General features: G+C 50.0%; 1 protein-coding gene across 2 annotated transcripts in view; it reads left to right on the top strand.

The window, feature by feature from the left end:
- The window catches only part of KCNN3 (potassium calcium-activated channel subfamily N member 3), a 178053-nt gene that overhangs the window by 150640 nt on the left and 8252 nt on the right, over positions 1 to 19161 (top strand). For both annotated transcript variants that reach the window (XM_027095381.1, XM_027095380.1), the window contains exons 4-5: positions 3292 to 3433; positions 10412 to 10522. In XM_027095381.1, coding sequence (XP_026951182.1) covers positions 3292 to 3433; positions 10412 to 10522 — 253 coding nt within the window. The remainder of the gene's footprint in view (positions 1 to 3291; positions 3434 to 10411; positions 10523 to 19161) is intronic.

Below are 19161 nucleotides of genomic sequence, written 5' to 3'. Positions count from 1 at the left end.
CCCTCCATCATCATCCCTCCCTCCATCTTCATCCTTCCCTCCATCTTCTTCCCTCCCTGCTGGGACCCTCTACCCACTGCACCTGTAGATCCCTGCCACTGTATTTTTCTATAGATTGTTTCTCAGACTGATAACACGTACCAATCTCAGCAGTAGTGGTAATTGCTGACACTTGGTGTGCACTTACTCTGGGCCAAGCACTGTGCTAATATTGCTGGTGAATTATTTTCCTTACTCCTCCCATCAGCAGATAAAGAAACTGGGTCACAGAGAGGTTAAGTCATTTGCCCACAGCCGTGGAGCTACTTAAGGTGGAGCTGGGGCTCGAAGCCAGGGAAACTGAGCCCGAGACCACGGGCTCGCCTCCTCTCTACCCACTGCCTCATCAGACCTGACCCAAGACCCCTTCCAGGAGATGACGACCCCGGCTGTCCTCTATGCATGTGTTTGCTTGTTGCTGGCTTGTGGCATGGAGCCATCTCTAAGTCTTGCCCCGTCTGTGTCCCCACACTCAACCTGTCACTGAGTCTCGCTGCTTCACAGACTCCAAAGTCCATCCCTCCAGGGAAGGAATCCCCGCCACTAACCTCAGCACAGGCCCTTAGAGCCAGGGTCACCACCATTCTTCCTGGCCAAAGAGCAGCAGGCTGTGAGTGGAGGGGACCACATCAGCCCAAGGGCCTTGCAGAGACCCAGGGCTGTGGGGAATGGGATGGGGAGCATGGCTGCCCATCCAAGGCCATGTCAGACCTGGGATGGGGCTGGTGTCCCGGGGCAGGGCAGGGCACACTCCCTCTTGGGGATCAGACCTGGGCACCAACAGCCTATGCTACTCCAGCGTGGCCAGATGAGCAGACACACCGCAGCCCTGGGGACATGAGGCCAACTGGAAGGAGCAGGCAGCCAGGGTGCCATCTGGGTAGCCACAGAGTATCACTGGGGAGCAAGCAAAGCAGGTAGGGGAGGGCAGGTAAGACAACTTAACCAGCAGAGCTTTGGGGAGGGATGTCTGCTTTTCAGATGTCACCCCTAGAGTTCTGGGCATGCACGCCCTTGTGCAGACAGCTGTGAAAGGCTAAAGCCACCCTCCTCTAGTTGCTGGTAGAGGATTCAAGCTGGGGCTGGACGGCCCACCAACGATGTGCTTACTGGGATCTGCTCGGGCCAGGCTCAGGTGGGCCATGAAGGTTGCTGCCTGCACCTCCCTCCTGGCTTTGCGCATTTGCTTCCCACCTGCCTACCCCACCCCTGTGCTGCATCTTTTTTAATCAGTCTACTTACCACCTACAGACCAGTCTTCCCAGTGGGCCATGTCATCTTGTCATTCATCTGCTCAAGAACCAAGAATCATTTCCAAGGCCTCTAAGAACAGATCCAAACCTCATATCCTGGAATTCAAGGCCTTCCAAAATCAGACCCTTGGTCTCCATAGCTACCTCATCACTTGCTACTGGAGCCCAGGTGCCCTCCTGTTGCTAACACTTCCTCATCATTCCCCAAGGCACACAGCAGTCGCTTCCATCTCCCTGATGCTGAAGGAATAGCGAAAAGGGCATGGGCTTTGCTTTGGTTACTTCCTGTGTGTTTTCAGGCAAGTCACTCAATGCCTCTGTGCTTCCAGTTGCTTACCTGCAAAAACACTTGACAGGATGTTGTGAGAATCTGAGCGTTTGTACACAGAGTGCTAGCTAGCCACAGGGTAGTTTGCATCGTGTGGCTCCTGCTAACACAGTGTGAGTCAATAAACGGTATCCGTCAGAGTGCCCTTGGTATTCCCCACTTACGTGCCCTCCACCTCCTTTCTGATTAGCAGACTTCTGCCTCCTTTTACGCTCATCTCCAGATGCACCTGTATCTGCAGCCTTGCCAGCACACCTGACCTGGGGCGGGGGGTAAGGGTAAGAAAAGCAACATTTGTCAATTGCCCACTGGGCGCCAGACCCTGTTGGTGGGGGTGTGGGGCTCAGGGAGAGCACTGACGGTAGCAGCTAATACTTTCTGGGGGCCTCCTTGTACCAGACCCCATCCCAAGCACGTCATGTAAGCCTTGCTGGTAACTCAGTTCTGTAGATTCAGGTTCCTAAATGGCTTTCTGCTCTATCCAACCAGGATGGTTTGGTCTCCCTGGCCCCATCTCACCTTTCCCATCCAGTGGCCTCCAAGAGGCTGATGGGAAGAGTTTATCAAGGAGTGATATCCCTGTCATTCAGGTTCATCCTGTTAGAGAACATTCTGAGAAAGGACCCACCTTCATCTGCCCTGCCACCCCAGGTGCAGCCAGGCCCACCTGCTGCACTCAGGTTGGGCCCTGGCTTTGCATAAGAGCATTTCCTCTGCCTGGAACTCCCTTCCCCCGGCCGGCCTGGAAAACTCAAGCCTCTGACTAATCCTCCTGCATTTGCGTCGAGGTCATTGCCCTTTCCCTCCCGTCCTCCAGGTGCCTCGTCCACTCACTTACTGACGCTTTCACAAATGTCTGCATCCTTGATGGACCCTTGCCCTGGGCTGAGAACCCTAAGGCAGGGGCTGTATCCTGTTCATCTTTCTATCTCAGTGCCTGGCACAGAGCCTGGCCCACAGCGGGCCTTGGTGTTTGGGGATGAAGGGAGGGAGGAAAAGGACGGGGTGGAATGGGTATCCGGCAGAGGGAATGGTGGTGATACGTTTCCAGCTGCTTACTCCCAGGGCAGGACAGCCACGAGCCTCCATCCAGCTCAGAAGAGGAGGCCATGGCTCCGTGGAGACTCCAGAGCCTCCCCCTGGAAACAGCTCCAAGAGAGCCCCGGCTACCGCAGCCTCCCTCCAGACACCTGGGAGGTGCCAGTCTTTGGGCTCCATCAGCCGTCTTAGGGGAAATTGCTAAATGCGTTTGGTGATTTTTTTTTGACATTTTCCTTGTTCAGGAGCTTGTGATTTCAGATTAATCACATCCACATACATTTAGACTGTCAGCTTGGAAGGGAAAATCTAAATTTTGTTACTGCATGATTTCATCCAAAGGTATTTTACTGAAAGGACGTCTGTGATATGGTGCAAATCATGACGAAACATGTTACCGCTGGGACCAAGCTCGTGGTGGGGGGTTGGGGGGATGGACGGAGAACTGTAGGCAGGACCTGCGTGGGCAGAGCTGCGGCAGCTTCAGTCTCCTGAAGAGATCCGTGTGCCACCATCGCTGCTGTCTCCACCTCAGCAAAATGTCACATTTCCTCCTTTGTCCAGGTTTGCCCAGAGCCTTTACTCCCGGGAATGGCAGTTCCACTAACTAACTCCTGTCTTCCCCCCCGGCAGGTACCATGACCAGCAGGACGTAACTAGTAACTTTCTGGGTGCCATGTGGCTCATCTCTATCACATTCCTTTCCATTGGTTATGGGGATATGGTGCCCCACACATACTGTGGGAAAGGTGTCTGTCTTCTCACGGGCATCATGGTGAGTACCTGCCTCGGCCAGTTACCCTTCCCCACCCACCGAATGCTGCTAGGAGTAGCGCCTTTATGGTGGGTGCAGGGGGCCCTCCTCATCCGGGCATGGGGCCAGCTGCTAGTTAACAGGCCAGCGTGTGTGTCCCTGCACGTAGAAAGGCGGATGTGAAATCTGCGTGGCTTCTCACTGTTTCATTTCCTTGTCTAAGATAGGACCATGTCCTGGTTCCTGACAGCTAATGGCCTCTTCCTAGCCCCCCAGAAATGGGCCGAGAGAAGCTGGCCGTGGGTCTTACCCTCTGCTCCCATTCAGCAGCCCCGGTGAGCATCAGGGCTTGCAGTTCATTATCCTCTTTCCTGTCGCCTGGGCCCCGCAGACCTTGGTACCACATCTGATAGAGTATAGCTAGAACTCACTGAGCCGGCCATGAGAGACCCGTGTCCTAGACTGGGTTGGCCACTGGTTCGGTCTTGGTTTGATGACATGGCCCTGGGCCAACTCTTGGCCTCTGCATCCAAATGTTGAGGTGCCAGATTCCGAGTGCCAGTTCCCTCCCAGAGTTGGCACCCAGCTAGCCTGTGACTGCATCCCCATCTCTCCCCAGGTGTCCAGCAGCTGTGCTGCCTCCTTTCAAGGTGTATATTCCTCCCGCCCATCACCCTGCCATCCCCCACCCCTGCACACACTCGTGCCCATCACATGGCCACACAGTACGGAGTTTGGGAGAGATGTGGGTAGGGAGTTGGACCCCAGAGTCTGAGTCCCTGTTGCTCGCTGCAGCGCTGGACCCCTCCTGCTCACCAGCCCCACAGCCGCAGGCCTCTGACCCCATGACCTCACTGTGGACTCCAGGCAGGGCACTTAGCCTGCTGGACCTCAGCATGCTCGAGTACAAAGTGCGGATGGGAGGCCTGCTCTACCCTCCTCCCTGGCTGGTGATGGGGACAAACTGCAATGCTTTGTGTTAACGCACTCCGTCAGCAACAAGGAGCTGCGCCGCCTTCAGTGCTGGCGAGCCCTCAGCGTCCCTGCCATCGCTACTCCTTCACTGGCCGGGGGTGAGGGCTCATCTCCTTGCTGTGCTTTCTGGCCGGGACAGGCAGCCCTGCTCTTTGACCTCCTTCCCAGAACCCCAGAGTCCAGAATAAACACACCGGGTCCTCCTTTCAGAAAAGGAAGCCGAGGGTCAGAGAAGGAGCGGGCAGCTAAGCCTGGGTGTCGTGGGGGTGAGGGTGGACAGGAGGCCTGTCACTTGGTCCTAGGTCTCCGCGGCTGGTTATGGCAGCCCTCCCCAGGGAGCCCTCTCTGCGCCCCCCATCATCAAAATCCTTCAAGGGCTCCCTCAGATTTCAGTCACCACCCCCACTTCTCCAGGAGGACACAAAAAACCCTCCTTCTGAAAGGGAATTGACTCCTTTCTGCAGTGGGAAGGGGGTTAAGCCCTCACCAGCCTGGTGGCCTCCTGGGACTGATCTCGGTGACAAGGCAGCTCAGAGCAGCAGAGGCCATAGGGTCAGAGGCCTGGGGCCGTGGGGCTGGTGAGCAGGAGGGGTCCAGCGCTGCCAGGTCACGGCTGGACACCGTCCTCTCCCCTTTCGACTGAAATCCAGAGCCGGTGCATATTAGCAGGTCCTGGGCAGCAGTTAATGAGAAAAGGCTTAGCGCCGGGGTTGGGGTAAATCACGGGTAAGTGTAAGGCCTCAGAACAAATACCTCCCATCGGTTAGTAGGAGTCTATCTGGCACAGCTCCAGCTGTCACCAGGAAACCAAGGAATGATTCTTCCTTCCAGAAGGGAATGAAATGCCACCCGAAGGCCAAAGCTTTCCTGTCTCAGAGCCGCTCGTGGGGCGCAAGCTTTGTGCCTCGGCACCAGCTCTCAGCCAGGCCCGCACGGAGCTGGGCTGCCAATAGGTGGATGGCCCTGCCTGGAGCCTCCGTTATTTCTAAATACCAGCCATTCGCCCTCTCAGCACGGAGCTGTACCCCATCCAAGAAGCGGCCCCATAGCCACCATTTCCCTGGGTCCCTCACTCCTGCATCTCCGGGCTTCTGCGCTGGCGCGGCTGGCGGGGGTGGTGGGCAGGACCCCTGGGCCCCTCCCTGCCTTCTCCTGGGGTGTGGTCTTCAGCACCGCTGGGGCTGTAGCAGCTCCTTGGAAAGGAGTGTTTGTTTCTTGTGGAGAGAGGTGTGATCAAAGTGGAAAGAACAAACAAGTGAGGAGGAACCGATACCCACCCCCCATATTAAAAATACAGCACATGCATTTTGCCTTCTCCTTTTGCACAAACCCTGCTGCGTAAATATACACCTATCTATGACAGGGACGGGGAGCTCCCCTCCTCTCATTGTCAGTGTGTTTACCCAAATTAAAATCAGCTGCCTCCCTCTGGGGTCTGACAGTGAGGAACCCTGGTGGCATTTTTACTAACAAATGTGACTTTTCCAGCTGAGTCACTCCTTTCCAGGGTTTCGCATGGCTGAGAATCCCTTCCTCCCCTCTCCCAGCCTCCCGACACTTTGTACATCTCCTGATTATTATTGCAAGTGCCTTTACTAAAGGTAGGGCTTCCTGTTTGGTTACCATGGACACCAGGCAGGCCAAGGCAAGGCCTGCTCGGGAAGGGAAAGGAAGAATTCGTGTGTGCGGGCTGTAAATAGTCTTAATCATTGTTTTCTCTTGGCAATCCCAGTAACGGTGTAATTATCAACCATTAAGCAGGGTATATAATTGTCTGAACAACTTGACGTTGTTGGCACAGACCTGGTGTGTTTGAGAGATTTCACCCACAAAAGCAGGTATCTCAAAGTGCATCATCTTTCCATAAAGAATTTTATGATGACAGTTACAAGGCAGAGAGAAAGCTGGCAATATTTAGTATCCAGAATGGGCCTTTGAAGGCTTTTTGGTTCTGCAGGCATCTGGAAGACTTTTGGGCCCCCAAGACTCCTTGGTAGGAATCCCATTTCAATATAGCCAGTTTCTGAAGCTGGACTCACTCTGTGGACCCTTCATGAGTTAGGGACAAATAGACAAAACTTCCAGGATATCTGTGGGGGTCACTGAGCTGCTTTTCCCCGAGGCTTCATGAGAGAGGCTTCTTTGAACTGCAAAAGGAAAGGGATGATGAAGTAAAAGGTAGCACGAATTGAGTCATTTGGGGAGGAGGGAAAAAGAGGGCTCAGTAAGACATCTGCTTAATGTCAGTTTTAGAGGATGAGCTTCTCCCTGAAACACCTTGGTTTCAAACCAATTGATGTTATTTTAGTTGTTACATGGTATCTGTTGCAGAAACAGAATCCAACTGTAAATCCTCCGGGCTTCCCTCCTCCATTTGTCACTTTCATTTATGTTTTATTTTATTTTATTTTTTGCTTCTTTAGTTAAGTACACCTCATACTTTTCCCCTTGGGATACTTGTTTTTTTGAGACTCTAAGGTTTTCCAGCTGGAAAATGTCTCTTGGAAACAAGGAGTAGGAGGACCAGAGTGGAGGAGACTGGGTCTCTGATTTGGGTCCAGATCTATGGATGAGTTAGGCATGCTGACCTCAGGCCAGCTGCTCCTCTCTGTGTTCACTCCTGTACTCTGCTCACCACGTACCTTGGCAAGTACGACCTCATTAGAGGTGAACCCTCTCCCCTCCCACAGCCCTCCCATGGAAATAGTGTTGGACAGAGAAGACCCAGGGAATTCAGCTGGTGTCAAAAAGGATTCAGGACTTGGCACCTCTGAAGGCAAAAGTCTGAGTCATGGATTTGCTGCACAGTCTGACCCCATGGAAGTCATCCCAGCAGCTGCTTACCCTCTTCTGTCCCACTCCGATCTCTCCTCACATGGCCCCCCTGCCCACCAACCATTTTTGAGATTCCACACGAGGACAGCTAGGACAGCAGGAGCTCTCACACACCCAGATCAGCCAAGCCCTTGGCAATTTGTCTCTTAAAACCAACCCGCATCCCTGCCGTATCACATAAGCATTCCCAAACTGCTAACAGGGCCCTGTCAGGCTGATAAACTCATCTAAGTAAAAAGGCCCAAAAGGAACACAGGTGATCATTATACCACATGAAAGGTGAATACAGCAGGAGGGAGGGGGAATCCCATAGTGCTTCCTTTATTTCCTCTAAAGAGCCAAAGTTGACCATCAGCTTCTGACTCAAGTCTTAGGCTCCTTGTCCTTCCTGCCTTCCACTCAATTCCCATCAGCCCATCCTTTTTTCCTATTTGTCTGCTTCTTCCTTTCCACTTCCCCTGTCTGTCCCATGCTGTTGAGGAGGCAGCACAACTTGTTCCCTCTCTCAGTCTCTGCTCCAGCTCTATATCTCTCTGCATCTCCCCTCTCCCCTCCCCTTCCTTTCCCTTCCCTCCCCTCCCCCACTCTTCTCTCTTTCTCTCTCTCTCTCTCTCTCTCTCTCTCACACACACACACACACACACACACACTGGAGAGGATCAGTTTGTATTTCAGCACCCTGAACACCACTTTCTGAAGGTTGCTGACGTCTGACCCCATCTTTACAAGGTTGCCTCTTAATGGGAATGACCAGATTAGGCTTCATTATTGGCTACTTCCCTAATTCAGCCAGATGATGGATTTTCTAAAAGAAAAGTTGAAAGTATCCACTGTTATCTATTCAAGTTAGAATTAGGGGCTAAGAACCAAGCATCCTTCAGAGAAATATCCATAGGAGAGCCTTGACATCTTCAAGTTGAAAGAAACCGGGAAATGTCATCTAGCCCAGCCTCCTGCCTCCGTGCAGAAATGAATCTTAATCATATAAGATAGACGCTTCCTTAGTTAGAACACTCTAGCTTCTCATTAGAACCCTTCTGCATTCAGCAGCCTAGGTTGTGAGCCCTAGCGAGAACCATGGAGCAATCCAGCTAGACCCTGGAACTTCGGGATTGTGGATGGTTGATTGTTTTAATGAAACCTCCAACGTGGCGTGGTGAGCAGGGAGACTCCTTCAGGCTAATTCTGCCCCCAGCTTTCAGGAGTGATTTAAGCAGAGTTTCCCTGCACTCAGGGAAATGAGGAAGCCTGGAGCCTGGGAAGAACCCTCTCCATCTGACGTTCCGTTTTTAACACGGCGATATATCCCTTTTTTGGGCGTTCAGCCCAAAGTTCTTTTGTAGCTCCATACAAAAGAGAGGGATTATATACTCGGTCTGCTTGAGGGGAAATGGAGCACACATCTTCCCTCTAGAACAGCTTCTTTTTAAGCTATTTTTTGCTTTTAGAGGCCTGGCTCAATTGATGACACCTGCAGACCAGGCTGTCCAAGGGCCCATACATATCCTTTGAAAACTGGGCACAGAGTCTCCTGCAAGTCACAGATGCCAAGAAAACAGGGCCGTCCCTGAACAAGAAAGGAAAATGAGGTCAGAAGAGGAAAGTTCACACAGGCTCCTTTCTTTTCAGTTTGTTGTGCTAGAAATGGGTGGCTGACCAAGTGTACCTAGAAACATGAGATTGTTTTCATGGGAACCCTTGTAAAAAGCTAGGGGAAAGCGTTGCCAACTTCACCCGTGCCAAAACCTTGCACCGACCAACGTTTGCCAACCTGTGGCAAAGGAAAGAGATTATGAAGGAGAGAGTAGGGGATTGATCTACCATGTGCATTCCGCCCAACTCTGGTACGGATTATAGTACCTTTGAAAACAGTCTTTAAGGTTCCCTATGTATTCCGTTAAACTGGATGAGCCGCAAGTGTTGTTGGTGGATTCCTTCAATCCTAGGACCTCAATTGCTAAACTGAGCTCTGTGGCAACTATGATTACTGTTTGGCATCTAGAGGATCAGACTGCTGACTTTTCTGAGCTTATTGTCGCTTTCCATGAGTGGAGGTCAGGATGGTGCAGGGCCCCACGTGCAGAAAGAGGGTGATGGTCACCGAGGGGCGTGTGCTCTCTTCCAAGAACCAGGCAAGGGCGGGGCTGTCATCTGCTGCCTGCAGGAGAAGCAGGGCAGGGGCAGTTCTGTCTCGATTCCCACCCCCCACCCCGACCAGGCCAAGATGCACAGCAAAGAGGACTTCAAAGTCCTTTGGAAGAATGTTGGGATGAGCCCATTTCTGCTCATTTCTCAGACACTCAAGCATGCGCCCAGAGGATTAGGAGAGAGGAAGTGAGTCCTGAAGAAGCGGCCTCTTTAACTCACTCTCCCTGGGCTTCCCCGGAGTGGACCTTCCAGAGCACAATAAGAATTCTGCTCTGGAGAATACTGAGCGCCTTCTGCGGGTTCCCTTAAAATCCTGATTTGAGGCAGGCGTGTTGTTATCATCTTTGAAATCTCTGAAAGATGGTGAATTCATGAGCCTCCTGGTGAAAGCAAAGAGGAACTGAATTTCTTGCGCTGAGTCCTAGGCTAGACCTCCAGTGAAAAGACCCAACTGGGAGCAAGCTCAGTCACTGGGTGCACAGACTCATGCCAACCAGTGTAGCCCTGGGAAGCAGTCTTGGCGGGGTGATGCTTTGCCTCTTCCTTAGATTATTTTCAGGAAAACTCTCCACCACCAACAGGTGATCCATCCATACTGCACGGCTTTCTTTCCTCCTGGCCCCCTGCTCTGGAGCTGGCAGTGGGGCTGGGTTACGCATGAGGGAGGGGGAGCGTGTGTGGATTTTCTGTCCTCCCTGCACACCCTGGCAGATGACCAAGTGATCGTTCGGTGTTTTAAATTCCCCCGAGCCTCAGCCCCATCCAGTATCCTGCTCCATGAAGAAGTGGCCAGCTTTACGAAGGCTCAGTCTCCCAGAGGTCAGCTCTGCAGCTAAGCCAGGAGCACCGCAGACCCCTTCATGGGTGCGGGAATCAGGGCCCTGATGGGTTTTGTGGCTTGGCCTTGTCCAGCCAGAATTCAAGTCCCCACTCCACTCCTGGAGACCCCATCATGGGCCCGGGGCACGTGGAGTCTTCCGCCTGAGCCCTGCCTCTTAATGATGTGCTCTCTCCTCTGGTCCTTTTGCTGTCCCCTCACAGGGTGCGGGCTGTACTGCCCTGGTGGTGGCCGTGGTGGCCCGAAAGCTGGAACTCACCAAAGCAGAGAAGCACGTTCACAACTTCATGATGGACACTCAGCTCACCAAACGGGTAAAACGCCACTGTCCACATCTTAACGGGGGACTTAAGACCAACATGGGAGCCAGTCAGAAAGTAGCCACAGTGGGTTAGGGCCACACCCTTCAGTGGAGGGTTGAGGGAGCCCCAGACACATGCAAACAGCCAGCGCAAAATGGGCACGATGTCCCAACGCTGAAGGCTCCTGTCTTCTCTTAAATCACTGTGCATGGCTCAGGCAACCAAATAATTTTCCTGATAATTAAATCTATAGCATACAATGATGTAACCCGCTCCCCTTGCCTAATGGTACAGAGTAGATCACCCAGCATGAGGTGTTTTTGCTTATGCTTAAATGTTTTCATGATTCTCCTTAGGAAGGGCAGTAGAAAGTCTTAAAAACGATATTGGGAATGTATCTAAATCCAACCCTTTAAAAAAAATCATTACAGACAATCACTCCTAAATAACGTTCATCAAAATGTCATCACCCAATTTTCCCCCTTTTGGGTTTTCCAAATAACGTTTCTCCCTTGTAACGTCATGAAAGTGGGTAAGGAGGGTGAAAAACTGAATATAAGCGGGAATGGGGAGATCATTTAGCTGCTAAAAGTCTGACACCCCACTGAATTGTCAGAGAAGAAAAGGCCCATTTAGAAGAGACAGAAACGAGCCTTCCAGGATAACAGCAGGCCAAATGAGCATGGCAGACGCTGTTTATTTAATGACAGCTTTTATGGAAAATTCTTTAGAGCTGCAGGCTGAACGAAGGTCAGTAGTATGATTTCCTGCAAAACTCTCCTCTTTCCGAAATGAGAGCGAAGCAAGACCCTGTGCTGGGGTCTTGGCCGCTCTGACAAGTTTCTCATTTAGGATTAAAGTGGGTTAGGAGACCCACGAGCAACGAGATTTTGATTGGGGTTTTTGAAAGCTGGAGAAAATATTCAGTGATGGATGTTGCAGCACAGTAAAAATGTGTTCTAAATAGAGACAAAGGCAGGAAGGGAGAACAAAAAGAGAGGGAGAGTGACAAAGGGTGAGCGTGCTCACTCAGAGGGAGGCGTGGGGGAATGGGAAGTTGCCAAGGCCTCTCCAGTTTCTCAGCAGAATTATTTATGGTGTTTGATTGTTTGGTCTTTGATTACATGTACTGGATTCTTTAAAGAGCCTCCACAGATGTTAAAAAGAAGGGGTACAGGCAAATAGTCTAATGTCGCTGCCATACAGATGGTTGTATATGGTACATCCTGGCGCTGAGGTGTCCGTGGTACAAGCAAAAACATGATTTGTATCATCAAGATGGCAGGATTGAGGGCCATACCCGTGGGTAGGCCAGCCGGGTTCCACCCAGAGCCCTGTAACCTAGCTGCTTTCCTTCAACCCCCTAGTAAGCGTGCAGAAGTCATGCTAAGTATTGAGCAAATTACCAAAGTTGCCTCTATTCTCCTGGAACAATTCAGTGCAGGAGTCAGAGGCAAGGGAGTCTAGCCTCCAAAACCTTCTCAGAAGCTGTTTCTTAGAGCAGAGACGTTAACAGACTCTCTGTTTATTCTATTTGCTTTTTGAAACCAAGGATATACTGTGTATATCATGTTATTCCTTTGTCCTCTCCATTTTTCACTCTGTGAATCAGACATTAGAGGAAAATAAAGCCGAGGAAAGCCAACTCCCTCACGTGACAGGAAGATAAACAACTTTTCTGCAATATAATTGTACGAGGAGATGAAATTGTGGTCGCTAATTTCAAGCTTTCAAAAATAATTCTCTAAAATCCTCCTCAAGTCCGCTTACTTTTTGAAAAGTGGGACCGAAAATAAAATCAACAAATATTTATTGCCCATCTATGAGTACAAGGCATCTTTTTATCGAATAACATCTCACTTTTCTGAGAACACTTAAATCTGTTGAAATGTCCCTTTAATATCTAATATCTTTTCCCAGAGAAACAAACAACATGAAAGGAGTGGCTCTCACAGAGAGAGGATTCTCAAAGCTGGCAAGACTCTTTTACCTAACCTTGATTGAAAGGAAACTGGCTGTGAGCTTGGCCTGCTCTGGCTTCAGCTCCCCTTGACCTGGTCTCAGAGAAGCCCACCTTTCTTCCCCTGGCAACACCTCATCCATCCTCTGTCCTCTCCAAGCGGCCCACTGTGTCCAGCAGGAGTGGCTCATGGGTCAAACAGAACTCACAGTGAATTCTCAGTGAATTCGCAGAGAAAGATCCGATCTTTGGAGGAGCTGATTGGGACATAATTGCAAACCTCTCAAGAGAGGACAATTAATAGATTTAACAGAGAAAAGCCATCTCTTACAATACATGCAATCTTAATTCTTCAAACCTCTAAGCAAAAAAAACAAAAAAGAGGAATTGTAACCTATTAATCATAAAAATACTCAGATTGTTCTAGTCTTTATTTACTCTGCCTGTCTTGCTGTAAAGGCTTCAGCCCAGACTTTACCACTAGAGTCACACTGTTTTTATTCATTTATTTGCCAGGGAGGCGGGGGCAGGTGCGGCGGTGGTCTGATGGCACAGGGTCGGAACTCAGTTCTGGTTTTCCTGATTCCCGTGGCTTTTCTTCTCTCACTTGTATAACTTGTCAACTCTGGTGGCAACGTCATTTCTGTATTTAATGCAATCAGATCTTCCCACACTGACTTTGCAGTGTTACTGCCATTGTTAATCTAGAATTATAATTTATTGCTAACCTCTGGGCTACTAGGTAATATATATGTAAATGACACACAGAGAGACTATAAAAAAGATACTAGGTCCCCACCTTTTCTCCCACTCAATGCTACACATCCCCCTGTCGCTGTTTTAGGTAACGAAACACATCCCTCACAGCTGGATGGCACTCCCTGTGTTCTGGGGACACCAAGATGAGTAAGAGATGGTACCTGCCCTCATACTTACTGCCTGTCCTCAAAGAGCACCTCCCCTTTCTAAAGAGCAAGGTAGCTGCCCGTGGACACACTTGACTTCAGAGGCACCACGGACAGGAGACGTTCTGTTTGCCACGCCTCCTCTCCACATCAAACCTGCAGACACCTCTGTGATGTGTGCCACTGGCTGAGGATTTTGTCTCCTTATCCTTGCCACGATGGGTTCCTGCCTCAAATACTTCATCCAAGTACAATTTCCCCATGAAATCAATGAGTAACACCAAAACCAAACCCATATCTTCCCTACACTAGTGCCTTCTCCTGCCTTCCCTGTTAATGACATCATTGTTCTTCCAGTCTCCAGGCCTGAAAGCTTAGCAGCGTCTCTGACTCCTCTCTGCCCTGGTCCCCACAGGGGTCCGAGCAGCTTTGGAGTCTGATTCCACCTGGCCACACCAGCCTCTCCAGCTCCTCTGCCCACCATACTCAAAGCCACCATCTCAGTCTTGTACCATCTCAGTTGCTTGCTACCTTCTCATCTCACCTGGTCCTCCCTTACCCAAGCCATCCTGTACTTTGCTTCCTTGTGACTCTCCTTAGACTCTGAGACTTAGCTCTGAACATATCACCAACCTGCTCAAAAACCTTTAATAACCCCCCAGAACCTACTGATCCACTGATAAAAAAGACTTTTCTTTATTTTTTTAAATAGGGCTAATTTTTAAAATTTTTATTTATTTATTTTTTGAATGCATTTGGTCTTCGTTGCTGAGCACAGGCTTTCTCTAGTTGCGGCGAGTGGGGACTACTCTTCGTTGCAGTGTGCAGGCTTCTCATTGCGGTGGCTTCTCTTGCAGCGGAGCACGGGCTCTAGGTGCCCAGGCTTCAGTAGTTGTGGCACATAGGCTCAGTAGTTGTGGCTTGCAGGCTCTAGAGCACAGGCTCGGTAGTTGCAGCGCCTGGGCTTAGTTGCTCTGCGGCACGTGGGATCTTCCCGGGCCAGGGCTCGAATCTGTGTTCCCTGCATTGGCAGGCAGATTCTTAACCATTGCACCACCAGGGAAGTCCCGAAAACTTTTCTTTAATTATGAGCATGTGTCAAAGTTTTATCATAATCCTGCTGGGGGGAAAAATGTTTTTTTTTTTTTCCAGCAGCCTAATTCAAAGGTTTACTCATAGTAGGGGTCTTTTATAGGAAAAGACAATGGTAGTCATTGTTGTACAGGGTACAGAAAGCCTGGCTAAAGGACACAGACTCCTGACTGACAGCTGGTAGGGCCCATGAGTGGATTCCCAGAACAGGTCTTAGTCTTTTAAAAATTTATCAGATAATCAGTTGAGCAGTTATCAGGAATGCTAATTCTCCCCAGAAGGGGATTATAAATTATATCACCCACTAAAGTTCTGTCCCAGACAGACTGGGTACAGTTTTTCTTTAACAATAGTCATAGGAACATTGAGCTTTTGAGCTGGAAGCGTTCTTAGGGATGAGCCTCTCAGGCCCAGAGATGGGCAAGTGTGGGCCCCCAGCCATATGCAGTGAGCTGGGTCCCAGCCAAGGCTGCCATTTGTTCTCAGGCTGGCAGGCAGCTCTCCAGCCATAACCCAATGGGTTTCCCAGAACAGCCAGTTCCTTGGAACTCAGAATGGTGGTTAGGGTCCCAGGTCTGCTGGAAAGAAAAGCCAGTTTACCTCCAAACTAGCTGAGCATCACATTAATAGCATTATGGAATTAGCCGTGGTTCAGTACTGTGCTGCTGTGGGGAAAGACTACAAACTCCAACTTTGAACCACAGAAGTACATCCCTCCGTGCTCCCTGTCCCAGTGTCCTGCCAGCCACAGGGGTGGAGCCCCCGTTTCTAAGTGTTGGGTGAGGGCTTCTGGTTAAGGTGGGCAGAGAAGCCTGAGAAGGGAGTGTGGAATAGGATGGGGGAGGAAGAAGAGAGGGTATGAGGGGGGAGATGAAAGAGATGGCAGCGGCAGGAAGCCAGCAGGAAGTGTGTGTGGGTGAGCGTGAGGGAAGTGAGGGGTTGGCGGATGGAGAAGAGGGGACCCCCACCGGTTATAATGGACACCTTCAGTCAGGTGTCTGAAGACAGGCCTGACCTGAGGGCTCTCAGATTGCGATTTTATCATCCCTTTAGATTTATTCATCTAAATTCAACCCCTGGAACTTCTTGAAGTTGTCTAAGTTACACACACTTGCCAGGGCTGATCGGCCCTCCTCTCCAACTTCCCTCTCCCTGGGAGGGAGTCCTGGCAGCATGGAGGGCATGCTATTTCTTTCCAGGGGCCCCATCAGTAGGGCTCCTGGAATTTCTCTCCCAGGGCTCCCTGTGGCTGTCGGGAGCATGGGGGCAGGTGAAGAAGGGTGCCCCTCGTCTGCCACATGTTCCTCCTGCACCAGCCTCCACGAAGTCTGGAGAGGCAGGTTACCCTGGCAGAGAGGCAGCCAGAGCAAGTCGTTGACATGGGTAATACGGCCAAGAGCTCAAGGAACAGACATATGTGTCCTGTTTTATGTTTTCTTTCGCTGGAGGTGGGGGAAGAAGCTGACATTTGTTGGGGGAAGGAACATCAGTAAAACTACTGTGTACTGAGGCGCGGTGCAGCCAGGCTCTGTGCTAAGTGTTTCATTGAATCAACACCACAATCCCATTTCACAGATTGGGACCCTACTGTGTTTTCTCTGAAGCACTTATTGCCTGACACTATATTACACAGGGCATGCTGTCCCCATAGGATTAGAAGCTCCTTGAGGGCAGAAATGTTATTGGTGGGTGCATCCCAGTATTCTTACTTCCTAAACAGTATCTGCCCCATTGTAAGGGCTCAGTAAATGTTTGGGGAAGGAATGAATATGAAAATTGAGTCCCAGAGAGGTTCCGCAATGGTCCAAGGCAGAGATGATCGTTCATCCCCTTGTGAGGTTTTTCTGAGGGCTAGTGGAACGATGTAAACAGAAAGTGTTTAGCATGGAGCCTGGCACATAGTAAGCACTCTGTGAATGTTAGCTGTCAGTATTGTATGCAAGATCTTAGTTGGATGACTTTCTTGCCCGGGCTCATGAATCTTAGAGCCCTCCCTGAAGGGCATAGGTCACGGAGCCAATTCTCCGGCCACCGTCAGAGTACAAGCATACAATTCTTGGGAGAGAATGAATGGGCCCAAAGAAAACAATTAGCTCGTATGCTTATGGGTTTGGGGGACGAAACAGCCAGTCTTCCATGCACAAACGGCCCTCTTCTAACCGTCCCTGAGCCCGTCGGATCATGGCCAACCTTACCCAGTCCTTCCCAGTTCCCTGACCCACTCACTCCCACCCTCACCCTCAAGAGCATCTTTTGGCCCTGGTGCCCCGCCCACTAGGAGAGGTCAGTGGGTACCCAAGTCCCCATCAGGGAGTGGTGCTTGGAAGCCCTATGGAAGCTCAGTGAATCCCAGGAGGGGCACACAGCCTCAACTGCTTCCCACCCCGGCGATGCCCAAAGCAATCAGCCAGGTGAATTGGAGGGAGAACCTGGTCACAAGAGCGGTCACTGTCGACGTGGGAAAGCACGAGGCAGTTAAAAGCCTGTTTCTTTTTCTCTTGTGTGTATTGATCTGCTCAGCTTTGTGCCAGGTTGTTTGCTGGCGATTAATTCAGAGTCAGCACCAAGGCTTGCATTTAACATCGCTTTCCTGAATACGCAGGGGCCTCCCGTTCAAAGCCATAAAGAGGCCGTGACTGCTTCGCTCAACTACCCAGGCTGTGCTGTGATTTAATACCTTATATTTGGGCTAAAGTTAAGTGCGGGACCTGGACTCCCTGTTCTGTCATATTGCTAAGTGAGGGCCATGATGATTAAAAACAAATCTAATGTCCTTTCCAGTTCCTTGATCCTGGAAAACAGGAAATAATGTTGTTTGTGTAGAGATGACATGTAGTCAGTCAGGTCTTTCTTCAGACCACATGAAAACCGTATGCTCTTTTTGGACCTGGCTCTTGTTTTGACTTTGCCGTCAGCTAGCTGTGGGATTCTGGCCCTCACATTCTATCTCTGAAGCTGTCATTTCCTCATATTTTCAATGGGGGGTTGGGCCAGATGATGATAACTAACTAGTATCTTTATGGTACTTTATAGTTTCTATAACACTTAAATCCACATTGACTCAGTTTGCCGTTTATAACTTTACGGTCTTGGTCTCTGTCTCAGTTTCTTCATCTGTAAAATGGGGATAATATTAGTACCTTCCTGAGAGGGTTGTTGTGAAGGTTAACTGGGTTTACACATAGGTAAAGCGGCACCTGGTAGATGTCCACTCTTAGCCTCAGCACCATCAGCACCATGGTTATTGCCTCATTTGGGCCTCAGAACAGCCCTTAAGGTAAGGATTTACTTTTCCCTTCTTATAGATAGTTAAGCACTTACTCCTAAACTGGCAGAGGAAGGATTCACCTGCAGCCTCTCCAATTTCAAATGTTTGTTCCACACCAACACAGAGACAGTTGTCAAAGGCTCATCAGCGCTGACACTCCATGGCTCTGTCAGTGTTCCAAAGACAAGACCCGTGTAACTGGGGCTCTGCCGACCATCAGACATGCTGGGCAGGTTTTTCCCTCCTGTTTCTTCTGTGAGGCTTTCCTTGGAGGCTAAGCACCTAGGGAAACTGAAAAAACCATCTGTCAAGTTGCCCTCTTCCCACAGAAGGGCAGCAGGAGTAGGCACTCCACAGAGAGAGAGCCTTCCCTTCTATGCTGCCTCTTTTGCCAGGAGGCTGATGTCCACTCCAGCCCCTGGACAGGACCCCGGTGACCACACCCTCCTCTACCTCCCCCCTCCTCACCTGGACACTTACCATTTCCAGCTTCTCACCACCACCTGCTTCTTCTCACCACCACCTGCTTCCTTTCAGGCAAGAAAGTACCAAAGGTGGACAATTAAGTCATTTAAAACCATCTTCACGGTAGATTTTTACTGAACAAAAAGGCAGTATTTATGTCACTTAGACATTTCTGAGAAGACCTAGCTGTTCTTTTAGAATATCACTCCAGCGCCAATGAAAAATATAATCCAGCCTTAGTAATAAATTTTTAAAACATACACACAGAAGTTATCAGCCTGCAAAACAATGTTTCCCAGGCCTTCCCACACGTCTCAGTATTTTAACAACGTCCCATCTGTTGATGTCAGTCTGAGGAAGCAGGCCTGTACTCTCCAATTTTATTAAAATCCTTTCTGGCTAGTAACCTGATTTCTACTAGGCTGGCCTACTTACTTCCAGGCCCTGGGCCTGTGGGCCTGTGCCAGTTTGCATGGCTGACAGAAATGGGAACAGTTAATCAAAAATCTGTTTCGCTTGTGCTTAATAAGAAATGTTTCCTCTTGCTCTTGTTACTAATTGCTGAAGATGTCTGTGTTTGGATTAAAACTTTGTCCCCTGCCATCTGGATGCCATTGATATGTCTCAGCTCTGTCGTGAGCCAGGTGAGATCAGTGGTTTCCATGTCAACAGATGACAGCGTCATATGTTGAAATGTGTGATTGCAGTGCAGTGAAAGAGCCAGCCTTGGGAGAGAGGCAGCTCTGGTTTCACACCAAAATATCTTCACTGATTTTCAGACACTGTTTGGAAGTGATTTCAGTTTTATGCCAATTACATTTACATGTAAAATTGCAGTGTAAATGTTTTTTGCCATTTGGGAAAGGAAACAATGGACTTGTTAATACCTAGAGTTCTATTCGGTGGGAAAGACATTTCCTCAGAGAGGCCTTGTAAAATCTCCAGCTGAAGTGAAAGAAGT

The sequence above is a fragment of the Aethalodelphis obliquidens genome, unplaced genomic scaffold, assembly GCF_003676395.1.
Source record: "Aethalodelphis obliquidens isolate GAN/ISIS:26980383/991018 unplaced genomic scaffold, ASM367639v1 scaffold90, whole genome shotgun sequence".
NCBI classification, from domain to species: Eukaryota; Metazoa; Chordata; class Mammalia; order Artiodactyla; family Delphinidae; genus Aethalodelphis; species Aethalodelphis obliquidens.
This window is presented reverse-complemented; position numbering and strand designations above follow the sequence as displayed.